General features: G+C 39.4%; 1 protein-coding gene across 2 annotated transcripts in view; it reads right to left on the reverse strand.

Moving 5' to 3' along the window:
• Positions 1–5,615: 5,615 nt before the first annotated feature.
• Positions 5,616–15,872, reverse strand: part of DCLK3 (doublecortin like kinase 3) — a 28,672-nt gene continuing 18,415 nt past the window's right edge. The window contains exons 3-6 of one of the 2 annotated variants that reach the window (XR_006938519.1): positions 12,454–12,586; positions 11,215–11,382; positions 9,954–10,389; positions 5,616–9,254 (exon numbers count right to left, since the gene is read on the reverse strand). Coding sequence is in view for 1 of the 2 variants with exons in the window: in XM_015281696.4 (XP_015137182.2) it covers positions 10,193–10,389; positions 11,215–11,382; positions 12,454–12,586 (498 nt within the window). In the remaining variant the exon portion in view is untranslated. Of the gene's footprint in view, positions 10,390–11,214; positions 11,383–12,453; positions 12,587–15,872 lie in introns of both variants that reach the window. The other variant, XM_015281696.4, reaches the window with a different exon arrangement.

The raw sequence follows: 15,872 nt of genomic DNA on the forward strand, positions 1-15,872 counted from the left end.
ACACGCCATTTGTACATCCCTTAGGAAAAGTTTACCCAGGAGGGTCTCCAGGAGCTGCTCCACAGTGGATGTTTCATATAGTAATGGCAGTGAGGAGTCTTGATCAGCTCAAGCCATTGTTAATATCTGAGAAAGTGATAGCAAACCTGCAGGAGAACAGGACTTTACCCATCTCCCTGGTATTTTCTACCTAAAGCCAGCCCTGTCACGTCTCCCAAGAAGTGACTGTGGAGAAACAAACTTCAGGTACAGAGAGGCTGCTGCAAAGAGAAAGGGAATAAATAAGCGGCTCTCCAAACCTGTTCTATATGCAGGAGCAGTGAGCTAAGATTTTGTCAGGATACTCCCTTTAGAAAATTAGAAAACTCTTCCCAACAGTAGCAAGGGTAAAATTCTATTTTTGATTGCCTGAAAAGCATACGTGATCATTTCCATCAAGAGGCTGCCCAGTGTTTGTCAGGGATGGCACAGACATCTTACCTTGGAACAGGCCTGAAATGCCTTCCTGTCTTCTGGAGAGTCCCAATAAAGGCCTAGGGTGGGTTATGACACACAACAGACTCTAAGGTACATCTTCAAGCCCAAGATTTCCTCTTGTCAATTTCTGCCAGCTCAGGTGAGGCCTTTGTGAATTTTTTTTGCCTTTCTCCACACCCTTGGAGCTGTGGCACATGGCCTAACACTGGAGTGTAGGGTGTGGGAAGTGCAAGGAGGGAGCTGAGTTCAGGAGTTCCATGCTGGATGCACAAAGCCAGGTGGATCTGCTCAGCGTTCTTCTGACTCGAGTTCACTGCAGTACCCTTGGCAGGCCAGGTAGAGTGAAAATATATAATGCTTATAACGTACACTGATATATTTATGTGATTATAACTAAAAAATGCCATTTGTCAATCAGTCTTCAGCTGCCCTTAAACTCACATGTCCTAGACGCCCAGACAGATGTTTCATCTTTTAAGTACCATCTACTGGCACTTCAGGCATCAACTGCCATTTAACACTGCAGTAAGAAATGTTTGTCTTGGTACATGTCAACCTCAAGCAGCCTACATGACAGCATCTTGCAAGACGTGAAGGGAAGCTGACATTCTCACACAGAACAAGAATTCAGAGGAGGAAGTCTGTGCCTTTCCTTGAAGACAGAGCAACCTCCCTGCATCCCTTGCTTCTCTCCCTCCCTTCTTATGGAAACTCCACAAAAAGTAGAGCAGCATAAGCTTTGTGAGGGCTGCAGAGCTGCTACACACAGTCTTGAAGCAGGAACTGCTTTGTGGAGGCTTCCAAGTGACCATCCCTTTGCCCAGCTAAAGCCTCAGACATCTCTGACCAAAAGCTTTGAAGCTTCCTTTCCATGAACTTTTTGTGCTGAGCCCCACTTCAATGTCTGCCTTCAGAAACTGAACTTACTTGGGGAAATCTATCCAATTAGAGATTTAAGTCAATTAGGATGACTGACAGCAGGATTATGTCTAGCACACTTTAAATTATAAATGCAAACACTCAGCTGGAATAAATACCTGCCTCATAAGGACTTGGTGAGGCTTAATTAGTTAACGTTTGTGAAAAGTTTCTAAAGAATAAAGTGCTGTACCAGCACTAAGTGCTCTCCTTACCATTCCCAGTAGCTGAGGCTTCAAAGTTGGACATAGCAAAGGTGGAGTGGAAGGATTTTAAGGAGAGGTGACCCTGTGGCCATGCTGCTGCAGATCACAGCTGCAGGAGTGACAGAACAAGCTAATATCTGACTTTGCTCTAAAAGTCTCTGCTCTTCTGTAGTCATGAAGTTTTCCTCATGCCTCTACAGGATGGGAACAGCTCCTGACCTCTCCCCCAGACCTCCACACCAGCCCTTTTCCCTGCTCCTGAGCCAGCATGGCATGGGAATCAGACCCATCTGGAGCCCAGCAGCCCTCCTTGCTAGCTCTTTGTAGGACAGCCTTTGTTGACTTCACAGCTCCTGTTGGCCATGGCTGTCCTCCAGCCAATGCTGACATTGCTCCAGGGAAGGAATTAAGGTTTCTCTGCCTTTACAAACAGCCTATTGCAAAGCCATTTACTGAGGCATCAAGGTGCTAATACCTTATTAATAATCAGGAGCTAAGCTCATTAAGGCTTGTGAGGATCCCCAGAACTACCATTACAGTTACTAGCAAGCCAAAGTGTAGGAAAACTCCCTGTTAACAAAAGATATCCACACACCTCAGCAACACAGAGTCTCTTTTTTTCATGTAAAGTAGCATGTATAAAACGAGTCACCTTGGTATTAAATATGAATTCTATTTTGCAAGTGGTGTTCAGCACTAAAAAAGATCACGCCTAAAAACTAGTAACATTACATGGAAATAAAAAATGCTTTTTTCAGAGCACACAGTACTGTCCTTTTCAAATGTGGAGATGGGTATGTACATGTGGACTGGGAAGATTTTAGTTTGGGACTCACAAAATCTAGTTTGGACTGACATAAAATAAGTAAATGAATAAATTCCTAGAATAAAATCGCTCTGGCCTGTCAGCAAGGAGTCTTCCACTTGAAAACAAATCTCTTCCAAGCTTGCCCTTCCTCTACCAGTTCATCTGACATTGGAAACAAATTGAAAGGCAGTAAGTCCATATTCCTGATGATTTACGTTGCTGGAATGAAGCTGCTGAGTTCTTTGCTATCTTTTCAGAATCCCTTATATGGGATCTGTCCGAGAGCTCACCTAGCGTATCCTCCTGATAAAAGCTGATTTGTTACTGGTCCAAACTGTACTGCTCTCATCAGTGGTTCATGAAAACAATGATGTAATGACAGTTAGCTCATTTTGAGTAAGGTATTCTTTCTGCTACACGGAGAGGTAGCAGTAACAGTGGCAAACTGCGTGACTCCGGCAGCAGCTCCATGAATACCACAGAAGAGCAATCACACACCACAGCATTCATATCATGAGCACAAACTTGCACTTGCCAGAGAAGCTGCTGACCCAAGAAGCCTCGGGGGAATACTTAGCACCCTGCAGAAAAACAAGAAATAGTCACACACAGCTGAAGCTCAAAAGCTTCCACTAGTGTGCATCAGTTCCAACCCAGTGAAATCCCAGAAACATCCTCAGAAACACTAAGATATCTTTTAATTTCAAATTATATATTTGTATATATTTCTGAAGATGTTTGTGACGGAATCTTTGGTGATGGCGACTACACAGATTTCTATGGCAGTAAACTCAGGTCCTGTCTTAAAATCTTTAAAAAAAGACTAACAACCAGCAGGAGACACTTTAAACGAAGAGTGGGATTTTCAAAGCTAATAGTTGCAGAAGCAGAAAGCTTATCAATAGCAGAAATCTTACCACTAGTTATCACAGAAAGCGATCAGCTGAACCCTTTCATGGTAGTTTTTAAGTTCTTATCCTCAGAATTTCACTATAAAAGAAACACGGGATCATTTGCAGCCACATTAAGCAACCCGCTCGGCAATTAGAAAATTGATAGGTTTTTCTGGACATTAAGGGCTTTATCTGCATTATCAATTTTTCCTTGTATTTCCTGAATTCCTTCTGCAGGTGAACTACGTATGTAAACAGAGTTTCTGAAATATTCTCATTTTACAACCTTACCAGACATTTGCCAAATTTACGTGAAGATTTATCTGCCAGGAGGAGTTTACTAATATTACATTCTGGCACCCAGCTCTATTTGTGCCTTGCACATTAACTACGTGAGTTATGAAAGCATTTAAGTATCAACTTCCATAAAATCCTTCTGCATCTGAATAATTGCTCCGCTATTTACATGGTGGAGCAGTTTGGGTTTTATTTCTTTTAAGGGACTCTGCTCCGGTGCCATTGTTAGGGAGCTATGATGCAGGTGGGGGATGTGAGCAGTTGCTATAGCATCTGCTTCCAATCAGCTGTCCCCAGGGTACACTGAGATCACTGGGGAACCAGCACAGGAACTCTACACACCAGCGAGAGTGATGACTTTTGTATTTATTTCACCAGTTAAAGCTTTGATAGACTTCTCTACAGATCTGCTTCAAGAAAACACAACCACGTGACAAAACGTGAAGGGCTTTTGTTTTAACTTTTCCTCCTCTTATTTTTCCATTCACATTCTTATTTTCTTGGGGCTACTTTACACGGTTGCTCCCTATTTTTGTTGTTACTGTTGTTGTTGAAGTACACTGAAATAGCACACTGGAATATGTGCTGGCCTTTATCCAAACAGCCTTAAATGCTTACATTTTTAAGGGTGCAGGATTAAACTTTCGTTTTAAATGCCGGTCAATAATAATTATCAGTCACCCATCAGTCACCACATGAACACTGTATTTGTCAGCAAGCTTTCAGCAAAGCTGAGATGCATAAAATGTATCTGAGCCATTTAGTCCCATCCTCACACTATGGTTAAGCTTATACGTTGAAGCATTATAATATCATTAAAACAGTCAACAGCGCAAGATGTGTAGTTGCAAATGTCCAGCATGATGGAATGGCACTTTCTCAAAAGTCAATAATAGGATTTGCTAAACAACTCACCGTAGCAGTTAACAACTGTACACTTCCATTTTCTGGACAAATTGCCATCACTGAGATCTTTGTCACTAAACATTTTTGATAATGTTTTAACCTCATTTTCTTCTCCGTACGAAAGGCAGTCTTACAATATGATGTCAGACACTGAAATCTAGAAAGCATTAGCAACACAGCAATAACATAGAAATAACCTTTTGTATATGATGTGCTCCATTTTCCCAGTGACTAGAAGGAACTTATTCAGTCCTACACTCCTCATTCAGTAAAGCATTCTCCAAGCATTTCTGAAAGCTGATTGTTGTAGCACTTCTCTCTAGCAGTGTACTGCATGGCTCTGTATTTCCAGCAGGCAAATAAATGCTCCCATTGCTTGGATTGCTGACACGCTTACTACAGGAATAGTTTTTGCATTTCTCTACATTTCTAGCTGTTTCAGTTCTTCACTTTCCACATTCAGAAAACAAAACTTACTTGCAGTAACAGTTTAGGGTTATTAACTTTACTTTTCCATTTTTCTAATTGCTATGCTATCAAAACAGTTCTCACCTCAAAAGACAGAATTGTGCAGGAATACAACACCTGTTTAGAAAGCAAGGCACAGAGTGAATCAGCAGATGGATGATACAAGGGATCATCTTTTCTGAACCAATAGCACGTAGCAGTGACAACGCTAATGGCTCATTTCAATAAAATACTGCTGGACTCTGACTTCAGCCATTATTAACATGGGAAATGCTCCTAACAACAACGCATTAAATCAGTTTTAATTAGCCCCCTATATACAACATTTAAAATGCAGAGCAATAAATTCGTGTGGCTATCATAAAAGTCAGTCATTCTTAACAGCCTGCAGTCATTCTAAGAGTAGTGAGGTGGCTGTGGTCTCTTTAATGACCAATATGTAATAAATGAGAACATGATGAGGGACATGGTTTAGTGAGAACCATTGGTGATGGGCGAATGGTTGGACTGGATGATCCTGTGGGTCTTTTCCAACCTTAGCATTTTTATGATTCTATGAGTCTATGTACTAGTTCTCACCAGCAGATGCTTCATTCCACACGCTCACATCCCGAGAAAAGGCAGGTTCTTCCAAAACATCACTGATACATTAAATACATTTTTATTTCTACAGTTTCAATCAAGATTACAGACCTGCAGAAAAAAAAAGCATTTTTAACAGAAGTTATACACAAGCTACTAAGAAACTCTCTCCTTTGAATCAGACACTAAAATCAACTCGATTTCAAATACTATGCCTGTTTCCCCAAATAAAATCTATTTTTAAATAAATTGGTATCTGACAAAAATAAACAAATAAATAAAAAGAATTTATGACAGAATGCAGTTTTGCAGAATAGCTGATGTCAGAAAACCATTAAATCTGCATCTCTGTATAATGTTCTAACTGGTATCATAGGTGTATCTGCTGTATCTCTGTTATTGCCATTTTGGCTGTGGGGTATAAGGACAGTGGAATGCTATCCTCCACTTAACTTATCTATTTGGGTAGTGCGTCTTGCGAAAGGTTGACAATTTAATTACACATCATGTGTACCTTTGCGTACACTTACAATCACCCATTCTAATGCTGCAGGTCTTTGAGTAGTCACAAATTGTAAAGTGATGAAACACAACTCAAATGAAGAAGAGAGGTCCCTGAACAAAACAACCTGGAAGGAACAGTCTCTGCTACACTGCTAAGTCTCAACCACAAGTCTCTTGGGTACAGATTTTTAAAGTATTAGTTGACCAAAAAAAAAAAAAAAAGGAATACAAAAATTCCTATTTTCCATTTCTAATAATCTTTTCAGGAGTTACCAGCATGAAGAAAAATACATTGACATCATCGGACAAAAAGGAGGAGACTTCTGCAGACCGCTTTATCTTCAAACAGTGGAAACTGTATCACTGGAGAGTGCTGCCGCTCTGTCAGTCAAAAGCAGTCACAAAAACCTGGATTTAATTTAAACCTGGAATGTTAGGCATCCAGGAATGCCTAACTGCATCAAAAAAAAGATTATGACAGACAAATCTAGTTACACTGGCATTCAAGGATGTTCAAAATGCTTCATAGGACTCTTGGGATGATCTCTGGTAGTTAATTCCCCCCCAAACAGACTCCAGCTATTCTGGAGGGACAACATTAGGGCCAGTTCTCTTTAATGTTTTCATATCTGACTTGGATACAAGACTAGAGGGTGTTTCGAGCAAGCTTGTGGATGATACTAAATTGGGAGGAGCGGTTGATTCTATCAAAGGTGGAGAAGGCTTACAAAGAGATGTGGACAAAACAGAGAGCTGGACAATCACCAACTGCATGAAGATCAACAAAAGTAATTGCCAGATTCTGCACTTGGGAAGGGGCAACTCTGGCTGTATGTATAAACTGGAGGATGAGATGCTGGAGAGTAACCCTGCTGCAAGAGATTAGGGGACAGCAAGCTGAACATGAGTCTGGAGTGTGCCCAGGCAGCCAGGAAGGCCAACCATATCCTGGGATGCCTCAACAGTGGCATTGCCAAACCAGTCAAGGGAAGTGATTGTCCCAACCTACACTGTACTGGTGTGGCCTTATCTCAAGTACTGTGTGCAGTTTTAGACACTACAGTACAAAAAGGACACAGAACCATTAGAGTGTGCCCAAATGAGAGATACAAAGATGGTGAAGGGTCTGTGGGGCAAGGTGTATGAGGAGCAGCTGAGGTCCCTCGGTGTGCTCAGCCCAGAGCAGAGGAGCTGAGGGGAGGCCTCATGGCAGCTGCAGCTCCTCACAGGGAGCTGAGGGGCAGTGCTGAGCTCTGCTCTCTGTGACAGAAACGGGGGCCTGAGGGAACGGCATGGAGCTGTGTCAGGGTAGGGGCAGCTGGGGGTTAGGGACAGGGTCTGCACCAGAGGATGATGGGCATGGAACGGGCTGCCCAGGGCCATGAGCACAGCCCCAAGCTGCCAAAGTTCAATAAGTATTTGGACAATGCTCTCAGACATAGGCTTTGAATTTGGGGTGATAGGGGCAGGGGTTGGACTTGATGATCTTTTTGGTCTGTTCCAACTTGAGATGTTCTGTGATTCTATGACTTTTGTGACAGCTGTAGCTGAAAGCTTTAATTCCAAGTGTTGGCATAATAAAAAGAAAACAGGAACACTGACTGGGGCATGGGATGCTGGTGTCTCTAAAGTCAAAGAGCACTGAAAGCAATGGAAGAGGCATTTTTTTCTCAGTAGGAGAGAAACAGGAGGTGGCAAAAGCCCTGAGAAGCACCTGGAAGCCTTCTGAGCCTCCAACCTGAAGGAGGGCTTAATGCCACATGTTTAGTAAAACCAAAGCAGTCCCTCGGCGCTGCCAGAGCAGCACTGGTGCTTACAGACAGTGGTGGCGGCACACTGTGCTATCTGTATTTGGTCAGACTGGGACCAATAGAACATGAGAGAAAAATATCTTTGAAAAAAATGTTACTTTTATATTCATCACATGCAAATCCTCTACCTTGAGCACCATGAATAAAGCTGTAGACAGGTTCTTAAAGGCAACAAAGAAACCTGTAACACAACATCAAAGCCCTAAGCTAAATTGTTGATAATAGGTTTTTTTCCCCACTTCAAACTTTATTCCTAAACTACTATATTAAAAATAATTACAAAATATAATATTGCAAATCATAACCTATTTTTCCATAGTTTCATATTCAAGACAGACAAATTAGCAGAAGAGATGTTATTACTAGCAATCAAAGAACACAACACATTTAGGATATGAAGTTACACATAGGAAAGCTCTCAAATTCATTCTTATTTTTCAAGAAAAGTCTTCTTAACTCAAGGCCACCAAAGCAGAGGTCTGACATAGAATATAAATACCAATTGGGCACACCATGAAGTTTTGATTTGTTTGCTTTACAAATTGTTGAATTCCCCAGCAAGCCTTAGTCCAACATGTATTAAAAATAAGTCAGCTCGACTGAAAACACAAATCTGTTGTACAAACCAGGTTGTCTACTCTCTTTTCTTTCATTCTTGAGGCAAAACTGTCAAAGCTTAAAACAGAAACATGATGACAGTACCACAAACATCTCAGTAATTCAGGAAGGTCACACAATTTTAGCACTGAGCAAAAATGTTTTTTTCTTATAGTTATGAAAGTGTTCTACGATTCTGAAATGCCTCTGACATCTCTCATTATGAAATACCCTCATTCAATTCTGCATGCTACGAACTTGACAGTAGAATCGGTAGTTTTATTCTCAATGTTATTTGCTAGCACACAACTCATGGACAAAGCATCATCAGACAACTAAAGTGCTTTTTCAATCTGATTAGTTAACCAAAAGTTCTGAGATTCAAAAGACCTTGTAGCTCATGGTCCTTCTCTGGACTGTAATCTTCCCCACTGGATTTCTTTAAAACCCCAATTATAAGTAACATAAGCAATGAAGCATCTGACACATACCCTGGGAAAGCTTCCCATAGACTAACGAGAAATTGTTTTTCCTGAGTAGAATTCTAATGTAATTTCATACCATTGCCCATTCTTGTGGAATTGAGGAGATAGAGTCCCCAGATAAAATAACTGGAAAAAAAAAAGTTTGCAGAACTACACTGAAAAGTGTATAAAAGCAATTCAACTGTGAATCATGTTGATAACGAGAAGCATGAAGGTAAGAGCTAACTTAAGTCACAGAAGCAGCTTCCCAGCTCTCTATTCTCCATCAACTTGAAAAAGTCACAGATCCATGTGGATGGCTCCTAAGAAAGAATTCAGTATGAGAAAAAAGCTTGGGTTAAAATTCTATAAATATACCTTTGGGAGAAGAACTAACACTCCCTCAGAACAGTTAACTTCCCACTTCCCAGAGTAGGAAGAAAAGCACCGTGAAAGGTATTATTACAGTCTCGAAGCTGTATCAGCCATGCTATCTTCCCACCTCTTCTTGTAAAGAACTGAAACTACCACACTATACAAACTACAGTATTTTAACAGAACTATTACTCCTGCCCTGAGAACATCCCATGAAAAGATGTTGCCAAGGGAGATATCATAGAATGGCTAATTTCAACTGTAATGATTTTATTTTTCCCCTCACAACTTAATAAACAGTTTTTTTTTTTTAATCTTTTATTAACATATCCCATAGCTAAATATTTATTCATTTATTTTTATTTCTCTCGCCTTCTAAATTGCTAGCAGGAACTGGTGAGAAATCAGTTTAGAGAATTAGTGCAGAATGCGTGAGCAGACAGCCATTTTGACAATGCTACAAACATAACACAACTTAAAAGCATTAAGTAGAACTCATGAAAGATACCATACAAAAGGAGACAAGAGAAAGCATTTCACAGTCATCACTTAAGTTAGACAAAAAATCAAACATTTGTAATCTAAAAAAGATATACATTATGTAATGTAAAAGTTCAAATCATTATTCAAGGAAAAATAATAGATACCTTCTGGGAAATATTTAGTACCCACTGCTGTCAACAGACACTTGCAAGTAAAATTACAGGGAGGTGGATGCAAATTTGACCTCCGTCCTTCTTCAGAACCTCAGAATCAACAAGAACAACAAATTAAAAGGCATAGCAATGGCCAGCAAAATCCATAAACCAAAGGCCAAATCCATTTAGAAAACATAAATAATTTGTTAATTAATAAAAAAAGAAGGCTAGATGAACTCAAAGAGATTTCATGTGTCTTTATCCACAGCCTCCTTCCGGCGCTGGGTCCGGAAATGACGCTCAATATTTATCGTTACTTCCCTTTGCAAATTTCTGTTGTTAGTTTTTCCAGCTGTTCTGATCCAAGGATGCTGGAGTACTTGTCGTGCCGTGTAGCGCTTCTGGGGATCCACTATCAACAGCCTGGTAATAAGGTCTTTTGCTGCTGTTATGGAAGAAAGAGGGGAAAAGAAAAGCAATGTTATGATTCCGACAGTTATACCTAACAAAAGGTCCTCATTTTTCTTATTACTTTTATCGTAATTTTTTAATGGCTATCCGCAGGAGATATTGTAGCAACTGGATCTAGAACTAGTGACAGGAAACGTTAGAACTCCAGCACATTCTTTACTGATTCCATTCTCCCCTGCACAATAACAGAAGAAATGGAAGGGAATTTAATCATGAAGGCAATCTGAAGGCATGTGGTCAGGTGTTCTAATTCACAGGAATTAGCATTGGGTATCTTGTCCCTCAAAGAGCGTAGAAGTCATGCAGTGCTGCTGAACATGGTCTCTAAAAGATCATATGAGAGGTGGGTTTTGGGGTCTTGGATTTTGAAGAGTGCAGAAAAGATACTAGCTTGCAACAGGAAAGAAATTACCTCAAAGATTACCTCAACAGAAAATTCACACTGCGTTCTGCAGAGCAAGGACTTAATTCTCAGCTTTTGAGGTTCTTTTACACACATCTTTACAACAATGCAACATAAGCCTGGAGATAATTTTGATGCCTTTTCTTCTGCAGGGAGAATTCTTGAAAGGGAGCAATCTATTATATCAATCAGACCTGATATTCATATTCACAGCAAATGATACTACGAGAGGACTAAATTCACATGTAAAGCAAATAATCACGTAAAACAAGACTTTAATATACTCCAAAGTCCACCAAAATCGCTGTTCTGAGAAAAGGGGAGTTCAATGTATTCAAGCCACTCTAGGTAAGAGTTTTATCCATTTTCAGAACTGGTATACATGTTGAATCTTACCTGCAGAAATATTGTCCCAGTACGGAGAAAGGAACTCATAGTGACCCAGCTGTATGATTTGAAACAGCTCTTCTTGATCACGCTCCTGACTGCGAAACGGGGGAAAACCGCAGAGCAGAATGTAAAGGATCACACCAGCTGCCCACATATCTACTTCGAGCCCGTAGCCTAAGGAAGAAAAGACAAACCATGGCTAATGATCTTTTACTGGAAGCTTTAGCGTGCTTTGTTGGGGTGGTTTTGGGGTGTTTTATGTTTGTTTGTTTTAGTTGGTTGCTTTTTTGTTTGTTTGCTTGTTTGGTTTATTTTGCTTTTTTGAGGGAGTGTGGGGAAGAGGAAGGAAGAAAGACAACAAAACCCTTCTTCTCATAATTGGTAAGGAACTATTTCTTCTTTCATTCCATTCTCAAAGAGACAGAGAAGCTTTGCCCAGAGGTCAGCAGAAGAATAAGTGGCTGGTACGCCACACTTGCAAGCTGATCCTCTCTGTTAATAATCACAGTTCTCACACAATGCCTCTCTTCTTCAACATGTTTCACAAGTGTTGTCTGTCTAACTAGACCAGTGTCAATTGGAGACTAATTGAGAAAATGCAGGATATATTTCTAAAGTAGCCCTCTCATTATTTTTAAAAAGAAAAAAAAAAAGCATTAAGAGAGTGCCAAGTTTCCACTGAAATGTAATGTAACAGGAGATACGCAACCCAGCTCCCCAGAATAAGACACAGAAATAGTTTTTCTTAAGTAATTAACAAGAATTGACTCATTTCCAGGTCTGAATCTTTCTGGATATGAAATAACAAAAATTCTCTCTGATGTAAACCACACTTTGGCTTGCTAAATAAATTTAGCACACATGTTCACCATCATTTGCGTTATTACAGGGCCTTGAAAAATTGTTTGAGTTACAGACACGAAACAGGGGTGACCATCCTAATGTTCCAAGATAAAATGTTGCTTATTTCTCCATTTCAGCAATTGTTATCTATGATATTTTAATGCTTTGCCTGCTTCAAACGTCTTGTCTGCTTTAAAAATCACTGCTATGTATCAATAGACATTAATAAAGAAAACATGACTGATACCTTACTTGGGTTTGTCGAAAGCTAAGAAGTTTTCTTTCACAGATTTTACTGCTAGCCAACCTACCAGTAGGTTGAAATGTTCTGGAATATTTCTGTGATTACAAAGTTAAAAGAAATGTTATGACTTGCTATAAATCATAGATTTATACACTCACCCTTCTCAGCAAGTATCTCAGGGGCAACATATGTTGGTGTTCCACATACAGTAAATATGGGTTTTGTAACCAGCTTTGCAAGGCCAAAGTCTGCTAGTTTCAGTGTAGTAGATTTATCTGCGTTGTGCTGAACCTATATGCAATGAAAAAAATACATAGATATTTAGTTTGCATGCATTTTAAGTCTGCAAAAGACAAAGGAAGTAGGTAGCACTTTAGTAGTAAAGAGTAAGAGGTTCTAATAACAGTACCTTCAAGTAACAGAAAATGAAATGGAAACCATATTTTGACAATCAGTATTCAGAAACTTTTCTATTTCCACATAAAAAGATGGCACATGTATTCAGGAAGAAAAGCACTAATGGAAAAGGACAACTTTGCTCTACAAGTTCTGGCATGTCTTTCCAAGAAATGAAAAGGAAGAAGACCGGAAATAAAGGAGAGTGAACCAAAGGTTTATTTTTCCCCTTAGGAAAGCAAAAAGGAAAATTGTGGGCCTCAAGATGCACCAAGACAGGTTTAGAGTGGGCATTAGAAACAATTTCTCTACAAAAGGAATGCTCAGGCATTGGAATGGGCTGCTCAGGGAAGTGGTGGAGTCCCCAGCCCTGGAGATGTTTAAGAAATGCATGTAAGCTGCATTAAAGGACATGGTTTAGTGATGGGACCTGCTAAGTTAGGCCCATGTTGGACTGTTGGATGATCTTGAAGGTCTTTTTCAACCTAGATGATTTTATGATTTTATAAAAGTGATATTTCCAAATATGCCACAGATTTTATGCAGTCATTTGAAAAGCCTACCTGTATCGCAGGCCTAAGGAGAGAGGCAGGGTGGAAGGAAGCGTTTTACTTTCTTTCCAAATTACTATGCTACTATACCTACTGCCCTGAAAATAAGAGTCAACTTAATCATACAGTAAGAGCTGGAAAAATTGATCCAACGGAATGTTCTCATAAATGTGTCTTTCCAGCAGTTTCCACCTCCTGTATCCACACAGAAAGTAATCAAAACACTTCTTCCCATTCCAATTCTGTATGCGTGAGTGTTAAGCATTAATTTTTTAACACAGCTAACGAAACATTATTTTAAGAAACCGTACTGAAAGGTCAAGTCATGAATAAGGTAGCAGGATAATTAAACACATCAGTATTTTTAATACTGATTACTGAAACTCAAATATTTTTTAATTAAAAAAAAAAAATGTTTTTAATGAGAAATTATCTGTTTCTAACCATGGGGGAAAAAGGACCTAACATGACTACAGGAAAGCCAAGAAAATCTCTTTTTAGGTTTTGAACAGGCAAACCAGATTATGATGTGACAGGCATACTTCAGGCTTTAACACCTCATACATTGCCATCAGACAGTGCTTGAGGCAGCCAAAAATTCAAGATGGTCTCTCTTATAACTAAAGGTACAAATAGGACAAAATCTGCTCTCCTCTACATTGCAGCCAATTAATTCCCATTTATCTTCTTTACAGAAGCTATAAGCATGCTTCCAGTTGTAAAAACTTTTGAGGTTTTTTCCTGTTTAATGAAAAGAAATGCTTCTCAGTGTGAAAAAGTTGTCTAGAGCTGTGCAGACAAAGCTTCTGTAGGAGAAGGATAAGATGCTATCTTCTCGTTTATCAAATTAGTTAATTTCATTAAGATTTTTTGTCATCACACGCTGTAGTCTCCACAGCTAACAAAAATGAAAAATAAATAACATAAAGATAACAGTTATTTTCTAGAGTAGCAGCTATCCACAAGATTAATATTTTAATAATGTGGTTAACAGGGGTAGAGAATTACAAAAAGAAATCACAGTTGAAATACTCAATTTCACACGTACTACATGAGCATGAACACACTTTTTGACCATGTATATAAGGATTTTTAAATTATATAAGGAAATGGTGTCACACGTGGAATTTCAACTAATATCCTGCACTGCACCAGGACAAATAACACTGAAAAGTTTATACAATTGGGTTTTTTTGTTTCTTTCTTTTAATGAAACAAGCAAGGAGAGAACATACAGGTCCGAAGTCCAATCCACAAAAGCCAGTAGGAAAACGCTAGTAATTCTGCTTGATGAAATACACAGTTATACTTTTTACAAGTAAGCCATAGCCCTAATCTCACATCAGAGCACAAGGTGGCAATACTGCACCATGTGTTCTTGAGGACAAAACCACTGAACTTTCCTTTCATTTCACCGAACAGCTAGGAACACCATGCAACATATTTTCACAGCTTTATGATAACAATTTCAAAGACAGCATGAAATCTGTCAGCATGTCTGGAAACCTCAGCGTAGAACTCCTCAGCACCCTCACTCAAAATAACTCAAGGTCAGCACAGATCAACTGAGCATACGCTTCATCCCAAACTTTGTGTTCTGCAGTTCACCTTTCCATTACCTGGCTGCAAAACAGAAACTGAGGCAAATACGCATTTTACAAAGAGAATCTTCCCAGGATATTCCCTCTTGAGTGTTTACTCACAGAAGTAACACAGAAATCCACAGTCTTCTCAAAAGAGATCAAACCTCTGACTTCTGCCATATATGCTTTGAAATGGTGCAAAGCAAAAAACTAACTCTAGAGGATCATACTACCTTTATCGTGATACTTGTTATAGCATCTGTATTCAAGATTACACAAAAATGGCTTGAAACATTCATTCAAAAGAGTTGCCTCATTTTACCTGCCTAAAGAGCTAACTGAGATGAGGAAGAGCAGCATTCAAATACACTTTGTCAAGAAACAGCCAATTTAAGCCACACAAGTACTTGTGCCATTCAACTGCAAGGTAAGCCATCACCAGTAGCCCCAAATCAAAGGGAATCAGAAATGCTCGCTACTCTCTTGAACACAGGATATCCAGATACTGTCTGTGGATTTGTAGCCATACACCTGAAAGATTATATTATGCTAATACAAAACAGTTTATCTTCAAAAAGGGATAAATCTGGTATTTTCCTTGTTTCCTGTTTGCTGATAACTCCCAAGTTCTTGCTTGTTTTCATATCTATATTGGGAAATCCATCAGGGTGTTTAAAAGATGATTCATAACATTAACATTCCTCTTTATGCATGTATGTTTGGTAGTCCAGATTCCTCATATCAACATAATGAAATCAAGCTGACCCATGAGACTTCTTGTATATTACAACTAGAGCTGAGAAAGCACTGCTTATGCATTTGAGCTTTCAGTCATCCCATGCTGGTAGACAGAAGAATCTATCTGTCATAAAGAAATATCATAGAAAATAAGCTGCCCAGGTTTATCATACTGAAAGCACCCAACAGGTCACACTTTTATGTCTTTTATCAATGACTTAGACAGGTGTATTGAGCATACCCTCAGCAAGTTTGCTGATGACACTAAGCTGACTGGTGCAGTTGACACAATAGAAGGAAAGGATGCCA

Source organism: Gallus gallus, chromosome 2 (genome assembly GCF_016699485.2).
Source record: "Gallus gallus isolate bGalGal1 chromosome 2, bGalGal1.mat.broiler.GRCg7b, whole genome shotgun sequence".
NCBI classification, from domain to species: Eukaryota; Metazoa; Chordata; class Aves; order Galliformes; family Phasianidae; genus Gallus; species Gallus gallus.